The sequence below is a fragment of the Artemia franciscana genome, chromosome 12 (assembly GCF_032884065.1).
Source record: "Artemia franciscana chromosome 12, ASM3288406v1, whole genome shotgun sequence".
NCBI classification, from domain to species: Eukaryota; Metazoa; Arthropoda; class Branchiopoda; order Anostraca; family Artemiidae; genus Artemia; species Artemia franciscana.
In genome coordinates, this window is record NC_088874.1 from 19,028,529 (window position 1) to 19,047,373 (window position 18,845).

The 18,845-nt window shown below is 36.0% G+C and overlaps 1 protein-coding gene across 1 annotated transcript in view; it reads right to left on the reverse strand.

The window, feature by feature from the left end:
- Positions 1-18,845, reverse strand: part of LOC136033803 (mediator of RNA polymerase II transcription subunit 13-like) — a 79,307-nt gene that overhangs the window by 35,622 nt on the left and 24,840 nt on the right. Inside the window, exons 7-14 of the mRNA XM_065714717.1 lie at positions 17,840-18,017; positions 16,046-16,377; positions 14,359-14,524; positions 13,955-14,093; positions 10,145-10,499; positions 5,339-5,683; positions 2,794-3,431; positions 1,107-1,330 (exon numbers count right to left, since the gene is read on the reverse strand). Coding sequence (XP_065570789.1) covers positions 1,107-1,330; positions 2,794-3,431; positions 5,339-5,683; positions 10,145-10,499; positions 13,955-14,093; positions 14,359-14,524; positions 16,046-16,377; positions 17,840-18,017 — 2,377 coding nt within the window. The remainder of the gene's footprint in view (positions 1-1,106; positions 1,331-2,793; positions 3,432-5,338; positions 5,684-10,144; positions 10,500-13,954; positions 14,094-14,358; positions 14,525-16,045; positions 16,378-17,839; positions 18,018-18,845) is intronic.

Consider the following 18,845-nt stretch of genomic DNA (forward strand, 5'->3'; position numbering starts at 1 on the left):
TTTCAATCCGACAGACCCCCCTGAGGAAGCTTAAAAATTCGGACAAAAATAAAATAGAACACTCTGCAAGGCTTCAACCCCACCCCTAGAATCAATGACCTCCTCCCTATAAGTTTATACCATAAAAAACTATTTAATATTGTATAACCATTATTGTCGCTGTACAAACAGTCTATGATAACCACTCATTTTGTATGGATGCGTATTGACTTAGGGCCGGATTTAGAGCTTTGAAGTTTCTAGGCCCAAGTGTCATTGCGAGATTTTCGGGGAAAACTAGAACCTTCGGGATAGTGGAGGCACTGAACAGATCGTAACTGATGAGCCAAAAGTAATGAAAGAAAGGGGTGATACCGAACTCTCAGTTGACATTTTTGGGATACATCTGAAAGTTTATAAGTGGCCAAGAAATGCCTGTTGTTTTAAAATCAGTCAAGTTTTTATCAAGAAAAAAAAATCATTCAATGATATAATTTACTACGTCCCTTGGAGTTGTTCGCCCCTAGGCCCGGGCCTATTGGTAAATCTGAGCCTGGATACACTACATAAATAACTTTTATATAGTTCTAAGAGGGGTGACCATCCCATTATTTTCTTTGCTAGTATCTTGGCTTTATTCAGGCTAAAATTGTCATTTTACAGGACTAAGTTGAAGATATTGGTAGTTCGCTATTGGACCATCTTTTCTGTCGCTTAAGATGGCCACCAGAACTTCCTAATCCTGTTAGAATGTACCCACTCCTTGCATTCTACAAGCAACATTCGGCACGATGATCCCTGATAAAAAGAAAAAAGTAAAAATAAAACGGTCAACAGCATTTCACCAGGAAATACGAAATTTTCGTGTTTTTGTAGATAGAGGCCCTTAGCCACTGCTCTAGAGTTCACAGAAATGATGAATTTGAGAGTGTAGTTTTTATTAAGATTGCATCTATTTTTTAGGGAGTTAACCACTTTTTCTAAAATTACGCAAGTGCAACTGTTTGCGCAGTCACAAATTTGTTTACAAGACGGGGCCCCAAAGTTCCACAACACAAGCTAGATTCCTTACTTTCTTCATCTATAACGTGTTATAGCTAAATTAATTATTCTACCACTCAACTAACCTCGTAAGTGGACGAAACTTCCTTAAAAAACATTTTTACACATGAAACTAAATACTCGGAATCTGGAGTAACAACAACGTATGCAACGTCCCTCTGAGCAGCATAGGGCTCTAGTGTGAGTCGCTCCCAATATAAAAAAGAATGAGGACCAACACAAATCCAGTCACGATCAAAGCCACACAGAACCAGAGGAATGGGAAGTGCTTCGCAGTTGTCATCAGTACCTAAAAGAAAGGAAAATTTGCTATATGGAACAGTATATATTTAATTGCCTAACAAGAGCCAATAGAATTAATGCAAATACTGGTTTTAAGCAATGAATAGAGTTAGAGTAGCGGGATATACCTGCACATGGGAGAGCAAGAGAAAAAGGTCTACCCTGGAAGATTGGTACAAAGAAATTGCCACTCAAAAGACAGATGATACTTGTCTGAAATTTACTTTTCAGCCCTTGTCAAAATTTTGGTGAAACAAATTTAGGGGATAAGAATTCTCCTCACCTATCTCATCCTGAGAATCACAACATATTTTGAAAAATACCTTTTTTGGACTTTGAAAAAAGAAGAAGAAAACAACATTTTGCCCACCCTGATGATGCCATCTAGGTTCCAACCAGGAGAGTCTTCATAACATTTTATTAGTTTAGCTGTATGTACTTATGGATACAGAAAATGGCAAAAGGAAAACATATTAACTTTTTAATAGTTAATAAAAATATAATTACAAAAAGATAATGGACAGGATAGGGTTTCCCAAAAAACTCCTAATTTAATAGTGTACTGTAGAGCCAAGAGTACAAACAAAATGACACATTTTGTTCAACATAAGAAATCAAATGAAATGTTGTAAAAAAAAACAAAACAAAAAACAACAAAATAAAAATAAAAGGACAATGAAGGTCAGTTAAAGCACAAAAATAAAGAGAAGAACTCTATTAAACTGACTTAAACACTTCTTCGCGGTTTTAATAATGCAACGAAGAAAATAAATTAACTTATACAGGAAAGGAAAAAAAAAGTATTAGGCTAGTACTTAAACAAATTAAATCTATGTTTGAAAAGTTTTGTCATAATTTTTAACAAATGTACTCTACGTTATTTAAAAATATGATCATAAATCAATATAATCAAATTTTCATCTTATTACTCCTAACATGTTAACTAAAAACTCTAGTGCATCTCATCAATGTTTATAGAATCGAATAGCAATGTCATATAATGATATACATGTTCTATTTGAAACGGCTTTGGCTTAAACTACCTAAATAACAATTAATGAAGTATTGTGACTTCCCATTTTTATTCAAACAGAAAAGAAGCTAATCTATTTCTAATTTTAAACATGCTACAATACAAGATTTCTAACAAAGTTGCTAAAATTTCTGTTTTAATTTTAGACAACCTTTCAAAATGTCAAGACAACATTGTCAACCTTTGAAATTGTGAACATTGTCAAGTCAATGAGCTTTCCATCCTCAAAAGATAGTTTTTCTTCCCAGCTATGAAACAGATGGGGTCTACAGTTCTTCCAAAACATATTTTCATTACAATTATCCTTTGCTTATGATGCAAATAAAATTTCCTAGCACATTGGCTTGTTTTACGTACCCCCCCCCTCTAAGTATGTTTGTTGTTTAAATGCAAAACTCAGAGTATATTTATGGTGTTCCAAATATTAATATTCATACCTTTGGCAATAATTCTATGAAACTGACGCCACGTTAAGGGTCCCTGAACAGTAAATCCAGCCTCCCATAATCTTGGAGTCCTTCTTTTTTGAGTAGCTTCCTGCAGCAGAGGTTGTAAACACTTCATCACTCTTAACACATCCTGACTACAAGAAGCAGTAACAGTCTGCACATGAGGCCACCGGTGCAACGGTTTGGGCTGCGTCTTTTCTGGCCTTTGATAATAAGGATCATATCGACCCATATATGGGTCTGGTCCTATTCTTGCCTGCTCCATAACCATCTGCACTATTTCACAGCCATCAATAAACTCTAAATGATTCAAAATCCTTTCAACAACGGGAGATTTGGTCGATAAGGAACATAGGCTATTACATTCATTTAACACAACATTACACTGATCTCGTATCAAGTCAATTAATGTCTGTCCAGGATGGTCAATCACAACTGGGTTGTCACCAGTCGTCTGATTGCTCAGAGGAAAACCACAATCACTGAACAATTGTAAAGCTTCTTTGGGCGGTAGTTTACAAAGGGTCTGAATTAGATTTTGCAGGGGTATTTTACGGTTATTTGCTGGATCATAGGTATGTTGAACCCCACATATGTCACTTTCGTCTTCATAAAACAGACCAGATCTTAAAGAGGAAAAAATAGAAGGTTAGTCAATGCATAAATAGAATTGAAGATGAGAGTAACAATTTTTAAAACACTCAGAGCTGATACAAGAGGTGACAAAAAAAAAAGGTATTGTGATATTTATTTGACATATAGTTCTGGTTCTAATGTACATTACTAATGTAAAATATGGTTCATTACTAATGTATAATGGTTCTAATGTAAATTATTCATAGGAATTCTAAAAGAGCCTAACCAGCCACATACATTCCTGACTATTCCCTGGCTCTTGGATAAAGTGGAACAGAAAACGAGGAAATTAAAAAAAAAAAACAAGTGTTAAAACACAAACATTAGTAGAAATATACAAGCACATCTAATATTTTACGAAAGGTCCTAAAATTTTTTGAATTTCTAAGAACATCTTTAATTATTTATAAACAAAAATCTAAAAAAAACTGTAAATACCAGGTAACCCTATATTAAGCAATCTTCATGAATATTTTCAGTTTGGGTCAAATAAACTTCATACGATTAAAAGCTCTCAGCATCACTTACAGTACAGACTCAACGAGCAATAGTAAAAAATGATTAAAAGCTCGAAAATTCTGCCCACATGGAATCTAACCTTGGTTTTTCAATGTAATATTACTGACACCTAGAGACTTTATAGTAACGTAAGTCAGAAATGTAAACTAGTGTCCCATAACAGACAGATTAAACAAGAAAAGAAGAATCATAAGCCACAGTATTACTGAATAAGAATAAAACAAACATCGTTTATGTTGTGTTTTTTTATGTATAACATAAACAAAGATCAGAAAATACTGATCTAACTGAAGGACAAAATTACTACAGATAAAAAGAAGAAGGCCTACAAAACAACTTGTGTTGTCCCCCTGGATTCCAATCTCCAAGCTCCTAACTTTACATCCTCCCAATTCCTCATAATATGTTCTCTAAGCCTTTTCCCACACAATCTAAGGAAAACATTAATTTTTATTAGCCCATCTGTATTACCAAAAAGAACATGCTAATTTAACATTCATTTATAAGATGTGATCCAATCTCATCCAACAATTTCTTTCATTATACAGAGGGAGTGAATTCCTTGCATTAGAGAGACAAAGGTCATTTTTTTTTGGGGGGGGGGGGTAGGTGTCATTCATAATTTTCAATTCTTATCAAAAGATTCTCTCAAAACATGAAATTGTCTCCAAACAATGCAATATGTTAGAAGTTATTATAATTTAATAGTGAATCGCTCTTTTAAGTACAATTAACGAAAGAAAAGAAAAGCAGAATAATAACTTGAAAGCTGACATGTTTCCAAACTGTTATTATTCACTGCCTCTCTCTCATACTGAGAGAAGTTTGTCAGTCATTCCTTTTGAACTCAAAGTTATCTCAAATAAAAAGTACAATAAGATAAAATTATATGTTAGTGTTCTTTTCTAAGTCTACCAATAGTAATAAAACCCACTACGAGGTGATAAAGATAAAATTCAGTATTTATGGCACAATAAAGCGAATCGGATACAGTCAACGTTTTGGAGAGTGGGAGGTGGGGTTTTTGAAAGATCTAACGTGCGCAAAAGCATAATTTTAGGTAATAATTTTCTAATTTTTTTTTGCAGATGAATTCTTCAGAACCATTCTTAGTGGAAAAGAGGCTCAAATTTACGATACCAGGATTTTTGTGACAAAAAAACATGAAAAAGCAAGTGTAACAGCAATGTTTGAGCCCAAATAACCTTTCGTTGAAGTCTGAACCTTAAACTCCCAACTCCAGAGAAACACTAGTTAAGCGCACCCATGTAGTTAGTAAGGAAATACTGATATCTGCCCCTCCCCCCTCCAATAAACTCTATTCAGATCGAAGAAAGGAAGAAAAAAAAGGTCACAAATGTTGTAAGGACAGACTTACCCAGAGGCTAGCCTTCTGTTCACTAAGGCACTAAACCCACAATCGCAAACTATGGCATCGTCTTCCGTTGGGTTCTTTTTTAAAGCATCTGGAAGGTATAGGGCGCTATCACGGCCCTTTATATTGCCCACTAGATTGGGACCCGCATTGCACACACATAACGAACAACTCTCAAAATTATGGTCTCTAAATACATTTAATAAAGAGTCACTAAGTAAAACATTCACTAACAGGGCATTAGCATGTAAAGTGGGCATTCCCGTTGCGTGACTATTTCTCTGAGGAGTGAACGGGGATGGCGATATGGGAGACACACCAGGCCTTGGAACAAGAGGAATTGGAGCTCTGTAAATAGAAAATAACAAATTAGGTCAATCACAAAAAACTTCAATTAGATTATAATCTAATGATTATAAATAAAAGATCACGACATCGCGGACGAACCAGACGAAAGAAGAAAAAAGTTTTCACCATAAGCGAAATAAAGGTTTTCTGTCTTTTCGTTTGTTACATCAGATATGTAGTAAAAGCTGCTGTTTTCACGTTTCCATAAATATACTAGTTCATTAGAAGTCCAGAAACCACTGTAAAAATTTATGGAAAGAAAGTAAAATAATAATAAAAGCTCACATCAAAGCTTCAAAAGCTAATAAAAGCTTCAAAAAAATTTCTTCAAAAGAAATATTTAGTTTCCACATTAAATTCCAACATTTCCTAGAATTTCCTATAGCTTTTAATACATTGCATAAATTGAAGCGTTACTCATTTCTATTAAATAAAAAAAAGGAGAAAAACAGGTAAGCACCCCTCAGTCCTCGCTCTTAACATACAAATGGTAGTTGGCGCTTTACGTCACAGTTTTTGAGGATAGATTGCATCGCGTTGACACATTCGTCCCTAGATCTTTCATCCTCGAAACGGTTATTAAGTAGTTATGTTCTGAACAAACTCTGCCACAAAATATATAGCTTCATTCACTAACTATAATACTTTTCTTTAAGTTTTAGTTCTTGTTAATTTATAGAAGAGATAGTCTAAAAATTATTTGAACTTTACGTAAAACCAGATGTAAAGTTAACAAGTGCCCAAAGGCCTATATTTCGAAGGAAAGAAAAAGAAGAAGAAAAAAGCAGAACAGAGGCTTCTCAAATAATATGAACAACTCCAAAAAAGAATTTCCCACTCATAGCTGAATCTAAATTTGAAAGTCAGAAGAGCATATTGCTGACTGGTTTTCTTTAAACCATCAAAATCCATGCAAGAGCGTTGACTAAGTAGAATGACGTGTCTCATACACATCATCTACAGTTTTTTTTCTCTCTTGGATACTTGGTAGAGAAGGGAAGATCCCTTGCCACTTTGCACTGAAGATGTGGTCGGAGATACTAGGGGCTTATTTGAGCGGTAATTAAAACTAATAGTACCCTTCTAAGAGTCAAAAGAAATCGGCGAAAAATCAACCCCTCTACTGTATCTTTTTTACCTCTAGACATCCTTTGAAAAAGGGACTTATTCGAGCAAACATTAAAAGGTAAGGTACCCTTTTAAGCGCCGAAAAACACTAGTAAAAAAAAACAGATGGTCTAATCTGTATTGTTTACATTTGAACCCCCTTCCCTCACCTGGTAATGAATCCAAATTTTTAGCCTAACATTTTACTGAGAATGATACGATTCCGAAAATTAGCCTTCGGAAGCACAACCAAGAAAAGCAAAAGAGCCCTGAGATTCGTGCATTCTTCTCAGGTACGTTTTGTTAGAAGCAAGAGGGATGCAGAGCCTTGTTAAAATCGGAATCCTGCTAAGTATTCATATTTAAACGATGGTAGATAAAATTATGTCCGGGAGCAACGGAACACCAGCGTCACTCCGCAACCTCCTGTTTGGTGGAAGGTAGACAGGTTACAACAGGTTGAAACCAGAATCGTACAAGGAAAACAAGTTTGAAGTTTGAAAACTATTCTAAGTTTGAAAACACAAACGAGTTTAATTCAAACTGTAGAACGAATTGCTGCAAAAAACACACACCCTGGCTCCTGTGCAAAAACAAGCCAACATTAAGAAGCAGACTGATTTGGAGCAAAACTCGGTGCAAAAACACTCAGAGATCAACACTGTGTGTGCAACACATCGGTTACGCGATGCAAACACGACTAAGGTCCTGGCCCAGTCCAGAAACGAGCAAAGTGTAAGCTACGGACAAACTCGATGGACAGTTTGTACCTTGTTTACACAAAAATCAGACAAATATTTTTAACTTGTCTGATTTGAAACATCGAAGTGAGAAGCTACTCCTACATTCTATACCAGACGTCAGCATTTTAGCAGTACGAAAGGCATAGGGCACTTCATTTGAATCGGGATCACACCAAGACTATCAGTATGCATGATTGGAAAACACTATTGGGCCAGCTACCCATCCCAATCCCCCCCCCCACCTCTTGCATTTCGGCAAAAAATAAGCAGTTTTTTTTTTCTTTGGCTAATGGAACATTAGAATGATGATTTAAAGACGTACACGCTTTTTATAACTTTTGAAAAAAAAAAGCTCCAATCCACTTAAAAATTACGGGATAAGAACCTTGATTCCATGTGTTAAAACGACGAATTTTTGACTTGCATTCTGAAAGTAAGTGCCCAGATCCGCTTGATATTTGATTGATTCCTTGCTACTGCCAGGCAGATTTCCCCAATGTATTTTATGGCTTTGTTCGGTAAATGTGCTAACAGGCTCCTTAATTTCGAAAACTTCCCAGACTATGAAACTTAGAAGCCTACTAGCTCTGGACAACATAAATATAGTTCAGTACTCTAGCCTTTCTCGGGGACAGTCTCTTTGGGCATATGTAAACCAAATTTTAAGTGAGGCTCAACACTTTAGACTTCTCAGTCAGTTGCCCAGCAAGTTACCACAAAGGCTACCAATTTCAGACAAGTCAATCACAAATGTCTTAAATCCTAAATTTGGCACTAGTCTACGACCGGCTGGCTCAACGGCTTCACACCTCAGCCCTTTGGTAGGGGCAGCAAACCTACCCCTCAGTAGTAAGTGCGCATTCTTATGAGTTTATCTCCTTGTGTTTGCACTATGTGATTAGAGACAATGAGTCCCTAACTCCTCCAATCCCATCCGTTTCAGCGCCAACAGAGCAGTTTCTTCACTGATATCTCTATAATATTTGCAATTTTACCTTAACACGTAAATTGATTTTATCACTTTATCTAAAAATTTAGGCAAGAATTTAATTCAGATCTTTAAATGAAATATTCGTATATCAAGTCTAGAGCAAAAAAAAACAAAAAACAATATTACTTTCAAAAATAAACTCAATTTGCTTAAATACACCAAAACAGTATTGCTTTAATATATTATAAATGATCTAAAAATGAATTTAGTGAAACACATTAAAAGCTGTTAAAATTCTTCGAAATTTTCCAATAAAAAATTAATATCACTATACGCCCTTCTTAATTAAAACACGTTAGTAAATTTCTTGAATTTTCTTTGCAATACCCAAATAAAAAAAGTGATTACAAAAATTTTTAATTATTTTTCTATAAATTTTAGTACAATCCATAAGTCCAATTCTACAACCTGTTGGTAAAAATACTTCACAAGTTTAAAACAGAATATAAAAAGATTGAATATATATATATATATATATATATATATATATATATATATATATATATATATATATATATAAATGACAGAGTAAGATACGTTACACTCCAAGATGTCCGAAAAATGGCGACAGACCTATAAAAGGCCAAAAGTTCTGCAGATTCATAAGCTGTATGATTAAAAATCCCCCTTCCCACCCACAAAAAATTTCTTAGAAAAAGTGTATCAGCAGTTATAGCACAAAATTACAGTTTTTGAAAAATTTTGGTTAAAAGATTACAACTTCACCACAAATTTAAATTTCTATCCTCATCGTAGTTTTTAAAAAAACACTTACAAAACATTGCAAAATATTCATTAATCGCTACAAGATAATTCGCTTTGTCTGTATGTAAACTCCAGTTTTTTCAGGGGAAGAGCGAAGGGATGGGGAACCCAGTTCTCACAAGAGTATACTCTATAATTCTTTTTGTACGCCTATCGCCTGCCACGCTTTGCTGCTAATTAGCACATATTAAAAGACCGTCAACTGAAAAGTGAGCAAAAATTAATTTCAAAATGCGCAGTAAAAAAAATAAAAATAAATAATAAAAATAAATAAATAAAGGAAACCGAAAAACAATATTAAAACTAAACACGACCAGAAACGAAGTCACATTACAATTAAATTAAATGCCGCCCTTCCAGGAATCTTTTCTATTTTTTATTTCTGGGGATATTTAAAACCCTTGATTCAGTTTCATTAGGCTAAAAAAATAAAATAAAAAAAATAATAGTGTGTTTCTTTTCGATCCATCCCCTTCAAACGTATATAAATTAACTGGCTAATCATTATTTGTTTGCTAGTGAATTGAAAAAGATTCGTATTTTTATTTTTCTATGTAAGCCAAATAAAAAGCACAGTTTCAAATACATTCTGCTTTCAGCAAAACGCAAATGACACTTTAGCCATTAGGAGGTTTGAGGGAGTGGTAGCCCCACTCCTGTTTAAGGTAATTTCTGTTCCTGTCTAATTTTATTCATAGCAGATTCCGGTTTGCTTCCGGTTTCAATAAAACTTTTTTCCATCTTTTAGAAAAACTTCTTTCGGTAAACTTTATAAAAAGTTAACTAACTCATCAAGATCCTATTGGACCTAAGAGCATAACACAGAAGTGTGAAAACAAATAATTACTATGTTACCTGACTGGTAAGCTTGGCGGTCGATTAAACTGTCGCATCTGCCTCGGTTCAGGAACATATACAAATTCTTTGGCTAATACAAGCGGAGGCAGTCGAGAACTAGGCAAGTCCAACAATGGACTATACGTGTCAGAACTGACGATATATGATACAGGAAAAGGTCTATATACAAAATCTTTATCCAATTCAATGTAGGGACTTGGAGGTGATCCAACATCCATAGGGGATGGCAGTGGGTGTTCATGTGAGGGAGGCGTCGGAAACATTTTCGAGAGTTCGGCAGGACCCAGGAAGCCACCAGGAGAGGCCATTGCTGTCTTTGCAATGATCAATTTTGTCTCTTCACAGACGGATTCTATAAAACAAAACAAGAAAATCCATAAGTAAATAATAGTTGCAACACCCATTAACAAGCAACGTTTGAAAACTTGAAATGACTTAAATAGAATACATATAAACCTAAAACTTTTACTTTGCAAGAAAGGATCAGTGGTTAAGCGAATCTTGAAGCTGAGTCATTTAAACTCTTACTTTCGGTTATTATTATGGGAGACCAATAGCAAGTTATCCGAGTAATTTGCTACGGTATGTATGAAAGCTTTCTAGCCAAAGGCGAGAAATATAACAAAAGACAAACCCAGGCTCATTCGATTCACTCGAATTCAAACTGTAAGGGAATGAAGTGAAAAAGGATATTGAGCATTTTTAGACCCATTCAACAACTGCTGATATTCCTCGACGAGTGCACGAACTAGTACACTCATAAATCCCTAGTACACTAGTACACTCATAAAAATAAATCCCTCTTTCTCAACCAAAATTGTACTAACCATTTTCTGTTACCTCGCGGAAAAATAATTGTTAATTAGCACATATTTAAATTGGGCAAACAATTTAGAAGCGGAAATACAAATATAGAGAAGATTTAAAACAACATTTTAAGCTATAAAACAAGCTTAAAATGGAATAAAATATATAATGCAACTAACAAGAAATCACATTTTCATCTTAAGAGTATGACAATACTGGCTGACACAGTTCTAACAGAGCAAGAAATACTTCCTTCTGACGATTGCGGTTGGTAGCCAAGAGGTAGCCAAGAGATGACACTAAATGGGGCCCCTGTAAATGAAGCTATAAGTTTAGTACCCTTCCTTCATGAACTTGGGGGATTTGGCCCAAATCTTTTTGAGATAAAGAAAAACGGCCAGGCTAAAAGACGAAGGAGGAACTAAGCTTGAGTGAATAACGTGCCTCCTCCTTTTAGTGTGTTTTTGTATTTGCGAATAAATCTTCGAAAACTTAGTTAAGAATATATTTTCCAGCTTTTGAAATCTTATCTCTCCCATTGAAAATTTTTTAACAAACAATATTTTATTTTTAAATTAAGTACTGAAAGCCTTTAGGAAAACATATTATTGTTATAATCAAGCATTTGCTTGAGAATGATACCTTATTGATACATGCATTGGTTCTTAGCAAATGAATAGTTGCAAAAAAACTATTTTGTTTATTACTATTGTCCTAAAACAGAAACCAGAAAAGTGACTGAGAAAATAGCAATAGTTTTTTTTTTCTTAAGAACATGAAGAGAAAAAAGAACAAAAGAATTGTGAAAATGTATAAACTGTAATTTGCGCTATGCAAATAATAAGAGTATCAAACTGATTATTACAAGCACACAAGAGTAGTGTTTCAGGAAATTTCCAAAAGCCTACTTTTCGCGTTTTGAGGAAAAAACAAGAGCTAAGAGCTCATATGGCACTTGTGACGAGGTCGGAAGAGCCGAGAGCTCATATGGTACGAGGTCGGAAGAGCCAAGAGCTCATTTGGACGAGGTCGGAAGAGCCGAGAGCTCATATGGTACGAGGTCGGAAGAGCCAAGAGCTCATTTGGCACTTGTGAGAAGGTCAGAACCTAAAGTTAAACTTTATAGCACAAGATCCTTCTAAATATCAAATTTCATTAAGATCTGGTCACCCTTTCGTAAGTTACAAATACCTCAATTTTCAAAATTACCTCCCCCCTCCCAATTCCACCAAAGAGAGCAGATCCGGTCCAGTTATGTCAGTCACGTATCTTAGACAGGTTTCTATTCTTCCCATCCAGTTTCATCCTGATCTCACCGCTTTAAGTATTTTCTAAGATTTCCGGTCCCCCCAACTGCCCCCCCCCCCCAATTACGTTTGATCCGGTTGAGATTTAAAATAAGATATCAGAGTTACGAGGTCCTTCTAAATATGAAGTTTCATGAAGATCCGATCACTCCTTCGTAAGTTAAAAATACGTTATTTTTCTTATTTTTCAGAATTACCCCCCCCCCCCCGCAATTGAGCGGATCCGTTCCAATTATGTAAATTACGTATGCAAGACTTTTGCTTATTTTTCCAACCAAGTTTCATCCCAATCCCTCCAATCTAAGCGTTTCCCATCATTTTAGGTCTCCCCACCCCAAACTTCCCCCAATGTCACCAGATCCGGTCAGGATTTAAAATAAGAGCTTTGAGCCACGATATCCTTCTAAAAATCAAATTTCATGGAGATCCAATCACCCGTTCGTAAGTTAAAAATACCTCATTTTTTCTAATTTTTCAGAATTAACCCCCCCCCCCCCCAACTACTCCAAAGAGAGCGGATCCGTTCCGTTTATGTCAATCATCTATCTAGGACTTGTGTTTATTTTTCCCACCATGTTTCATCCCGATCCCTCCACTCTAAGTGTTTTCCAAGTTTTAGGTTCCCCCTCCCAACTCCCCGCCCCCATCACAAGATCTGGTCGGGATTTAAAATAAGAGCTCTAAGACACGATATCCTTCTAAACATCAAATTTCATTGAGATCCGATCACCCGTTCGCAAGTTGAAAATACCTCATTTTTCTAATTTTTAAGACTTACTCCCCCCCCCCCAACTACCCCAAAGAGAACAAATAAGTTCCGATTATGTCAATCATGTATCTAGGACTTGCGCTTATTTTTCCCATCAAGTTTCATCCCGATCCCTGTACTCTAAGTGTTTTCCAAGATTTTAGGTTTCCCCCCTCCAACTCCCCCCAATGTCATCAGACCCAGTCGGGATTTAAAATAAGAGCTCTGAGACACAATATCATTCCAAACATCAAATTTCATTAAGATCCAATCACCCGCTCATAAGTTAAAAATACTTCATTTTTTCTATTTTTCCCAATTAACCGGCCCCTACTCCCCCCCCCCAGATGGTCAAATCGGGAAAACGACTATTTCTAAATTTAATCTGGTCCGGTCCCTGATACGCTTGCCAAATTTCATCGTCCTAGCTTACCTGGAAGTGCCTAAAGTAGCAAAACCGGGACTTTAGGTTTTCCCCCTCCGACTCCCCCCAATGTCATCAGATCCGGTCGGGATTTAAAATAAGAGCTCTAAGACACAATATCATTCCAAACATGAAATTTCATTAAGATCCAAATACCCGCTGATAAGTTAAAAATACTTCATTTTTTCTATTTTTTGCGAATTAACCGGGCCCCCACTCCCCCCCAGATGGTCAAATCGGGAAAACGACTATTTCTAATTTAATCTGGTGCGGTCCCTGATACGCTTGCCAAATTTCATCGTCCTAGCTTACCTGGAAGTGCCTAAAGTAGCAAAACCGGGACAGACCGACAGACCGACAGACAGACAGACAGACAGACAGACCGACACAATTGGCGACTGCTATATGTCACTTGGTTAATACCAAGTGCCATAAAGAAGGCAAAATTCTACTTCAAAATAAGATTTTGTGAGACATTGCCCTTCTTAGACTGGCAACTTTATTCATTTTCATGTACTTACCAGAAGGCTTGTTTGATCCTGGTGGGGTGGGAGGAATTGGATCACTGCCATCAGGAGTATCATCTTCAAACATGTTGTCCAAGTCACTATATGAAGGCTCAAGCCCCTTTAAAGTATACAGCTTTGAGTCATCTTCTTCCTAAAATGAAAAATATTTTTCGGTTGGCTGTAGTAATAAAGCCTGAGGTACTTGAACGAACGGACAGAAGGACATGGGCTTAGGAGGCTGAAGAAAATCACCCAGAGGACTATCAAAGTACAATACATTATCTCAAGTTTTACAGAACTAACCATTCTAACCAGCAAAATCTATGGCATAACACAGAAATCACCCATTCATGAGAGTAAATAAACTAAATCTTCTATGAAAAATTTCAGGGACAAGAAAAAGGAAAATTACTTACACGAAAAGGTTCTTTCCGTTTAACACCTCGCTCTTCACCTTCCTGCTGTGATGAAGGCCGTACTTCGTGAAATTCTCCATCGTCTGGTCCTACTCGAGCGTCTATGGCTATTTTTCCTTCGGGGTGCATGTCTTGATACCTTAAGCTCTTCACAGGATGATTTAGCCTAGACATGAAAATAATTTTTTTAATTCCATACCAAAACAGCACTTCCTTGATAAAAAGAGCGAGAGAGCGTAAGAGCGAGAGAGAGAGAGAGAGAGAGAGAGAGAGAGAGAGAGAGAGAGAGAGAGAGAGAGAGAGAGAGAGAGAGAGAGAAATGAAAAATGACAAAATCTATCAAAATTAAAAGCAATATTTAACGAATAAGAGATAGATGAAAGGTAATAACCTGAGCGGGATAATACAAACATCATAGTATGGAAGAAAACAGACATGAATTCAAAATTACTAGGTAGAGGGTAAAACTTGACTTTGTGAGCAAATTATTATTTGAGGCATGAGGATTTACATTCATCTCTCATTTTCTTTTTTTTTTTAATAATATATCTGATATGCTAATGGGTCACTTGGATTGCCTGCCTATGGTACATAATTTGTTTTTGTTTTTTTATTTAAAGGATATCATTTTTCAATATTCACCTAAACTTTTCCCCTAAGTTTTCACTACCTTTCGGTTCAAGACTCCGATTTTTCTCTCGTCTTAGTCTTATCCTTATGGTTTTGACAATTCATTATAATTTTTATTAAAATATTTTCCATGGCGAAAATGTATTGTTTCTCTCTTACGAGCCGTATAGGACGTTATATGATCTTTCGCTTGACTTGTTGATTTTTATGAGAAATATAATTATATTATTCTTTGAAGAAAAGGTAAAATGGTTAGATTTGCGCATCTTCCTATCTGTTGAATCCCTTTTCTTGAAATATAAATGAAATACCATTAAAATAACTACAATTAATATCCACTACAGTCAATTTCCCTTAAACTACATCATATACTTTTGGAATTTAAAAGAAGGGTCTATAAATCAAAATGTCCTAAAAAAAAAAAAAAAAAAAAAAAAAACACTTTAATTCACAATAAGAAGAATATTGCCATGAACAGATTTAATATTGTATAGGAAAGCAAATCTAAAGTTGCATAGTTTTTCGTGAAATTAAGCAAGAAAAACAGAAATGTGTTTTTTTAATGAAAGCAACCGGCAAGATTAAATACTTAGGAATATGCTTCTTTTAAACACTTTATTCCCTGTCCCAATTAAAGGTTATACTAGAGGTTATACTTATATTTCTACATTTCATTCAATTAATGGATTATTTATAAAGAGAGATGAGGTTTCTGACAACTGAATCCCCCACTACTGATACAACAGTATGACTTCACAATATGCTAACAGTTTATTCGAACACAAAAGGTTCAATGCTAAATAATGTATCCAAGCCTAAATTTTAAACTTCTATCTGTTCAGAGCACCACGAGCTTTAACTAACGGATAAATTATGTATTAGTGAAAAAATTATCTTTGTAATGGTAAATACTCAAAATCAACAAAAACAACAGATTCTTTCTATCCTAAATTCCCCCTCAACATTAGATTCCGTCATTCTGCTAAGAACAGAACAAGTGCTTCGCTTTACCAGGATTGCTACCATGACCACAATATAGTTAAAAATGATTACTCACCAGGCTTTCGTAACTCCGTAGTCATAAAGACTATTTAAGGATGGCTCATTATCTGCGTCCGCATCCAGTAGAGGTTCAACGCTAGCTGGCTTGTTTTCAGCCGGCTGTACGGATCTCGGAGTGAAAGGATCCTTACCAAGGTTACTCACAGGCGACTGGTGTACGTTGGACGCAGAGTTGACAAAATCATATGGTGTTGCTTTGGATTCAACTGAGGCTGGAGGTTGCTCTACACTATGTACAGCCTGTGGCGAAAGCATAGGCATTGAACGAGGTCCAGCACTGTATGGGGAAGGACCCACACTACATGCTGGGGATTTTTCCATAGGCGGCTGAAAAATATATGTACATAAAAAAAAGAGAACAAAAAAGGAGAGCCTAAACTATTTCATATTTCTTTTATTCTTCATTTTCAGAAGAATCCTTATAGCATCATAATCACTTCAATAATTGTTAAAATCCCAGGATTTGGAAGCATATGCTATTTAGATAATTAGATACAGAAAGATAGAGAGAAAGAGAAAGAGAAAGAAAGAAAGAAAGAAAGAAAGAGAGAGAGAGAGAGAGAGAGAGAGAGAGAGAGAGAGAGAGAGAGAGAGAGAGAGAGAGAGAGAGAGAGAGAGAGAGAGAGAGAGAAAGAGAGAGAGAGAGAGAGCTTTCGTTTGTTGATACCACAGCAAACGTGTGGTTTAATGAGAGCACACAACAATATGGTTCCCAATATAACAGAAAACGCCCAAAGACCAGCACCAGTGTCCACAGAAACATTAACGTAAACGAAGCCAGATCGTGATTGAAAATAAAATTTGATTTTAACCAAACTATAAAAAACAAATCAATGACCAAAAACTATGAAATAGAACTCATCAGAAATTAATTACTAGCCACAATAGTTTTCACCAAATATTCATATTTTACAAACAATATGGAAAACTATAAGTTTAAAGAAGTTGACAGAAACCGTAAAAAGTAGAAAGTTTTTAATAAGGAGGGCTGTTTATTTTTCGACAACTCTTGATTGCTTCTCCTGAGAGGATCTGGGCCATTATTCATTTAATGGAGCTTTGAGAACCTTAGCCCCCCAATTTTTAGAGACAATTAAAAAGCGTTTTATTTCCGGGAATGAAAGTGAGACCCAAGCCTACCCCCCCCCCCCCCCCCTGCGTATGTCATCCAGATAATAAACTACTGCCACGCATCAATCAGAATCACCAAAAGGGATTGGTCATATCTCTGGATCCCAGCCTCAAAGGGGCCCAGAGCGATATTCTATTCTTTGATGAGAAAATTCGTATTCCATAACGTTAAATTATCCGTTTTCTGCTGAATAACAATTTAAAATTCATAAGATCTGCCATCAAGATTTTTTTAGAAAATTAATGCGATAGTTTACAGCCCAAAATATTCATTGCAGAATAACAAAACGTTCCCATTGAACAAGTCATGGTAACATTGCGAGTAATTCTTCGGTTCCAATACCCAGGACTATAGCAACAGCCTGCCAGAGATCTAAGTTTTCTGATCGACCCATCTTTTTTTTTAAAGTTTATCTCAATGTCTTAAAATTCTGTTATTTCTAGAAGAAAATTCCGATGCGGTAATTCTTGTTTGGGAGCCATTAAAAAGAATGGAGGGGAAATCTTGGCTCTCTATGGCCCTGGCTATAAGTATTTACCGCTTACTTTCAATGGCACTATTGATCACATTTTCTAAGACATTGACTATTCACAGAAGGGAGACTTTTTTTTTTATTTACAAGGAGGATAAATACACATGATAATAATATATACACACCTTCATTCCGGTTTTCACATAGGTAGGAGCCAAAGGAACAGTCAGTTTCGTAGGTTCTACTCCCCCAGAAGGTCCAACAGTAGGCGAAATTTGAGATTGATTTGCCTGTCGCTTGTGGAAAGTCAATTTCGTTCGAGCTTGAGACGAGCCGCTAGTGACTTGACTATTCTTTCGTTTACTAAAAGGAAAACAGATAATAACAATTGCCGAATTTGATTAATTCATACACACAACGTAAAGCAAAACTACGGATTGCTCAATCACGTCTGACCAAACTCTCTGTTTAGTGCTGTCTCTTTTCCATGAAGAATAAATATAAGAAAGTTTTAATAATACCAAGCAACAAAAAAGTAAAATTATGATTTGTTAAGTAATATCTTACACCACATTGCCTTTAAATGTACAAGGCCTATCCCGAAAGTAGATTACATTTCCGTCTGTACCCACGAGGAATGGATCTTACGCGACCACATTGGTGCCTGTTCGTTACGCCGCTCAGTAGGTATCTAGCCGTGCTAGTGAAGAGTTCGTATTGAATCTTGTAGGGTTACAGTGGCAGTTTAAAGTATCTCCATTAGCTCAAAATGCCGCGGGCTGTGTCGTAGGTGCAGTAATAAGGTTTTTATCTGTAAAAAACTACAAACCGATAGAAACCTATCGGCAACTTTGTGAGGGATATGGGGACAACATTATCACTGAAGGTGGAGCGCATGAACGGGGCATTCGATCTGAAAATGACCGATCAAACGTTCATGATGAAGAGCGAAGTGAAAGAGCCAGCATAGTGACTGTAGAATTTGCTAAAAAATTCCGAGAAAGCCGACAATCCACGGTAACGTAACTGTTGCTTAGTTTTCCACAAATTTCGCTAAGTTTGCACCACGAAATCATCACTGATAAGCTCAATTGTCATAATTTTTGTTCAAGATGGGTACAAAAACATTGACAGAAACCCACAAAAATCATGGGGCAGGATTTTAAGAGGAATGAATTGCCGAACTCATTC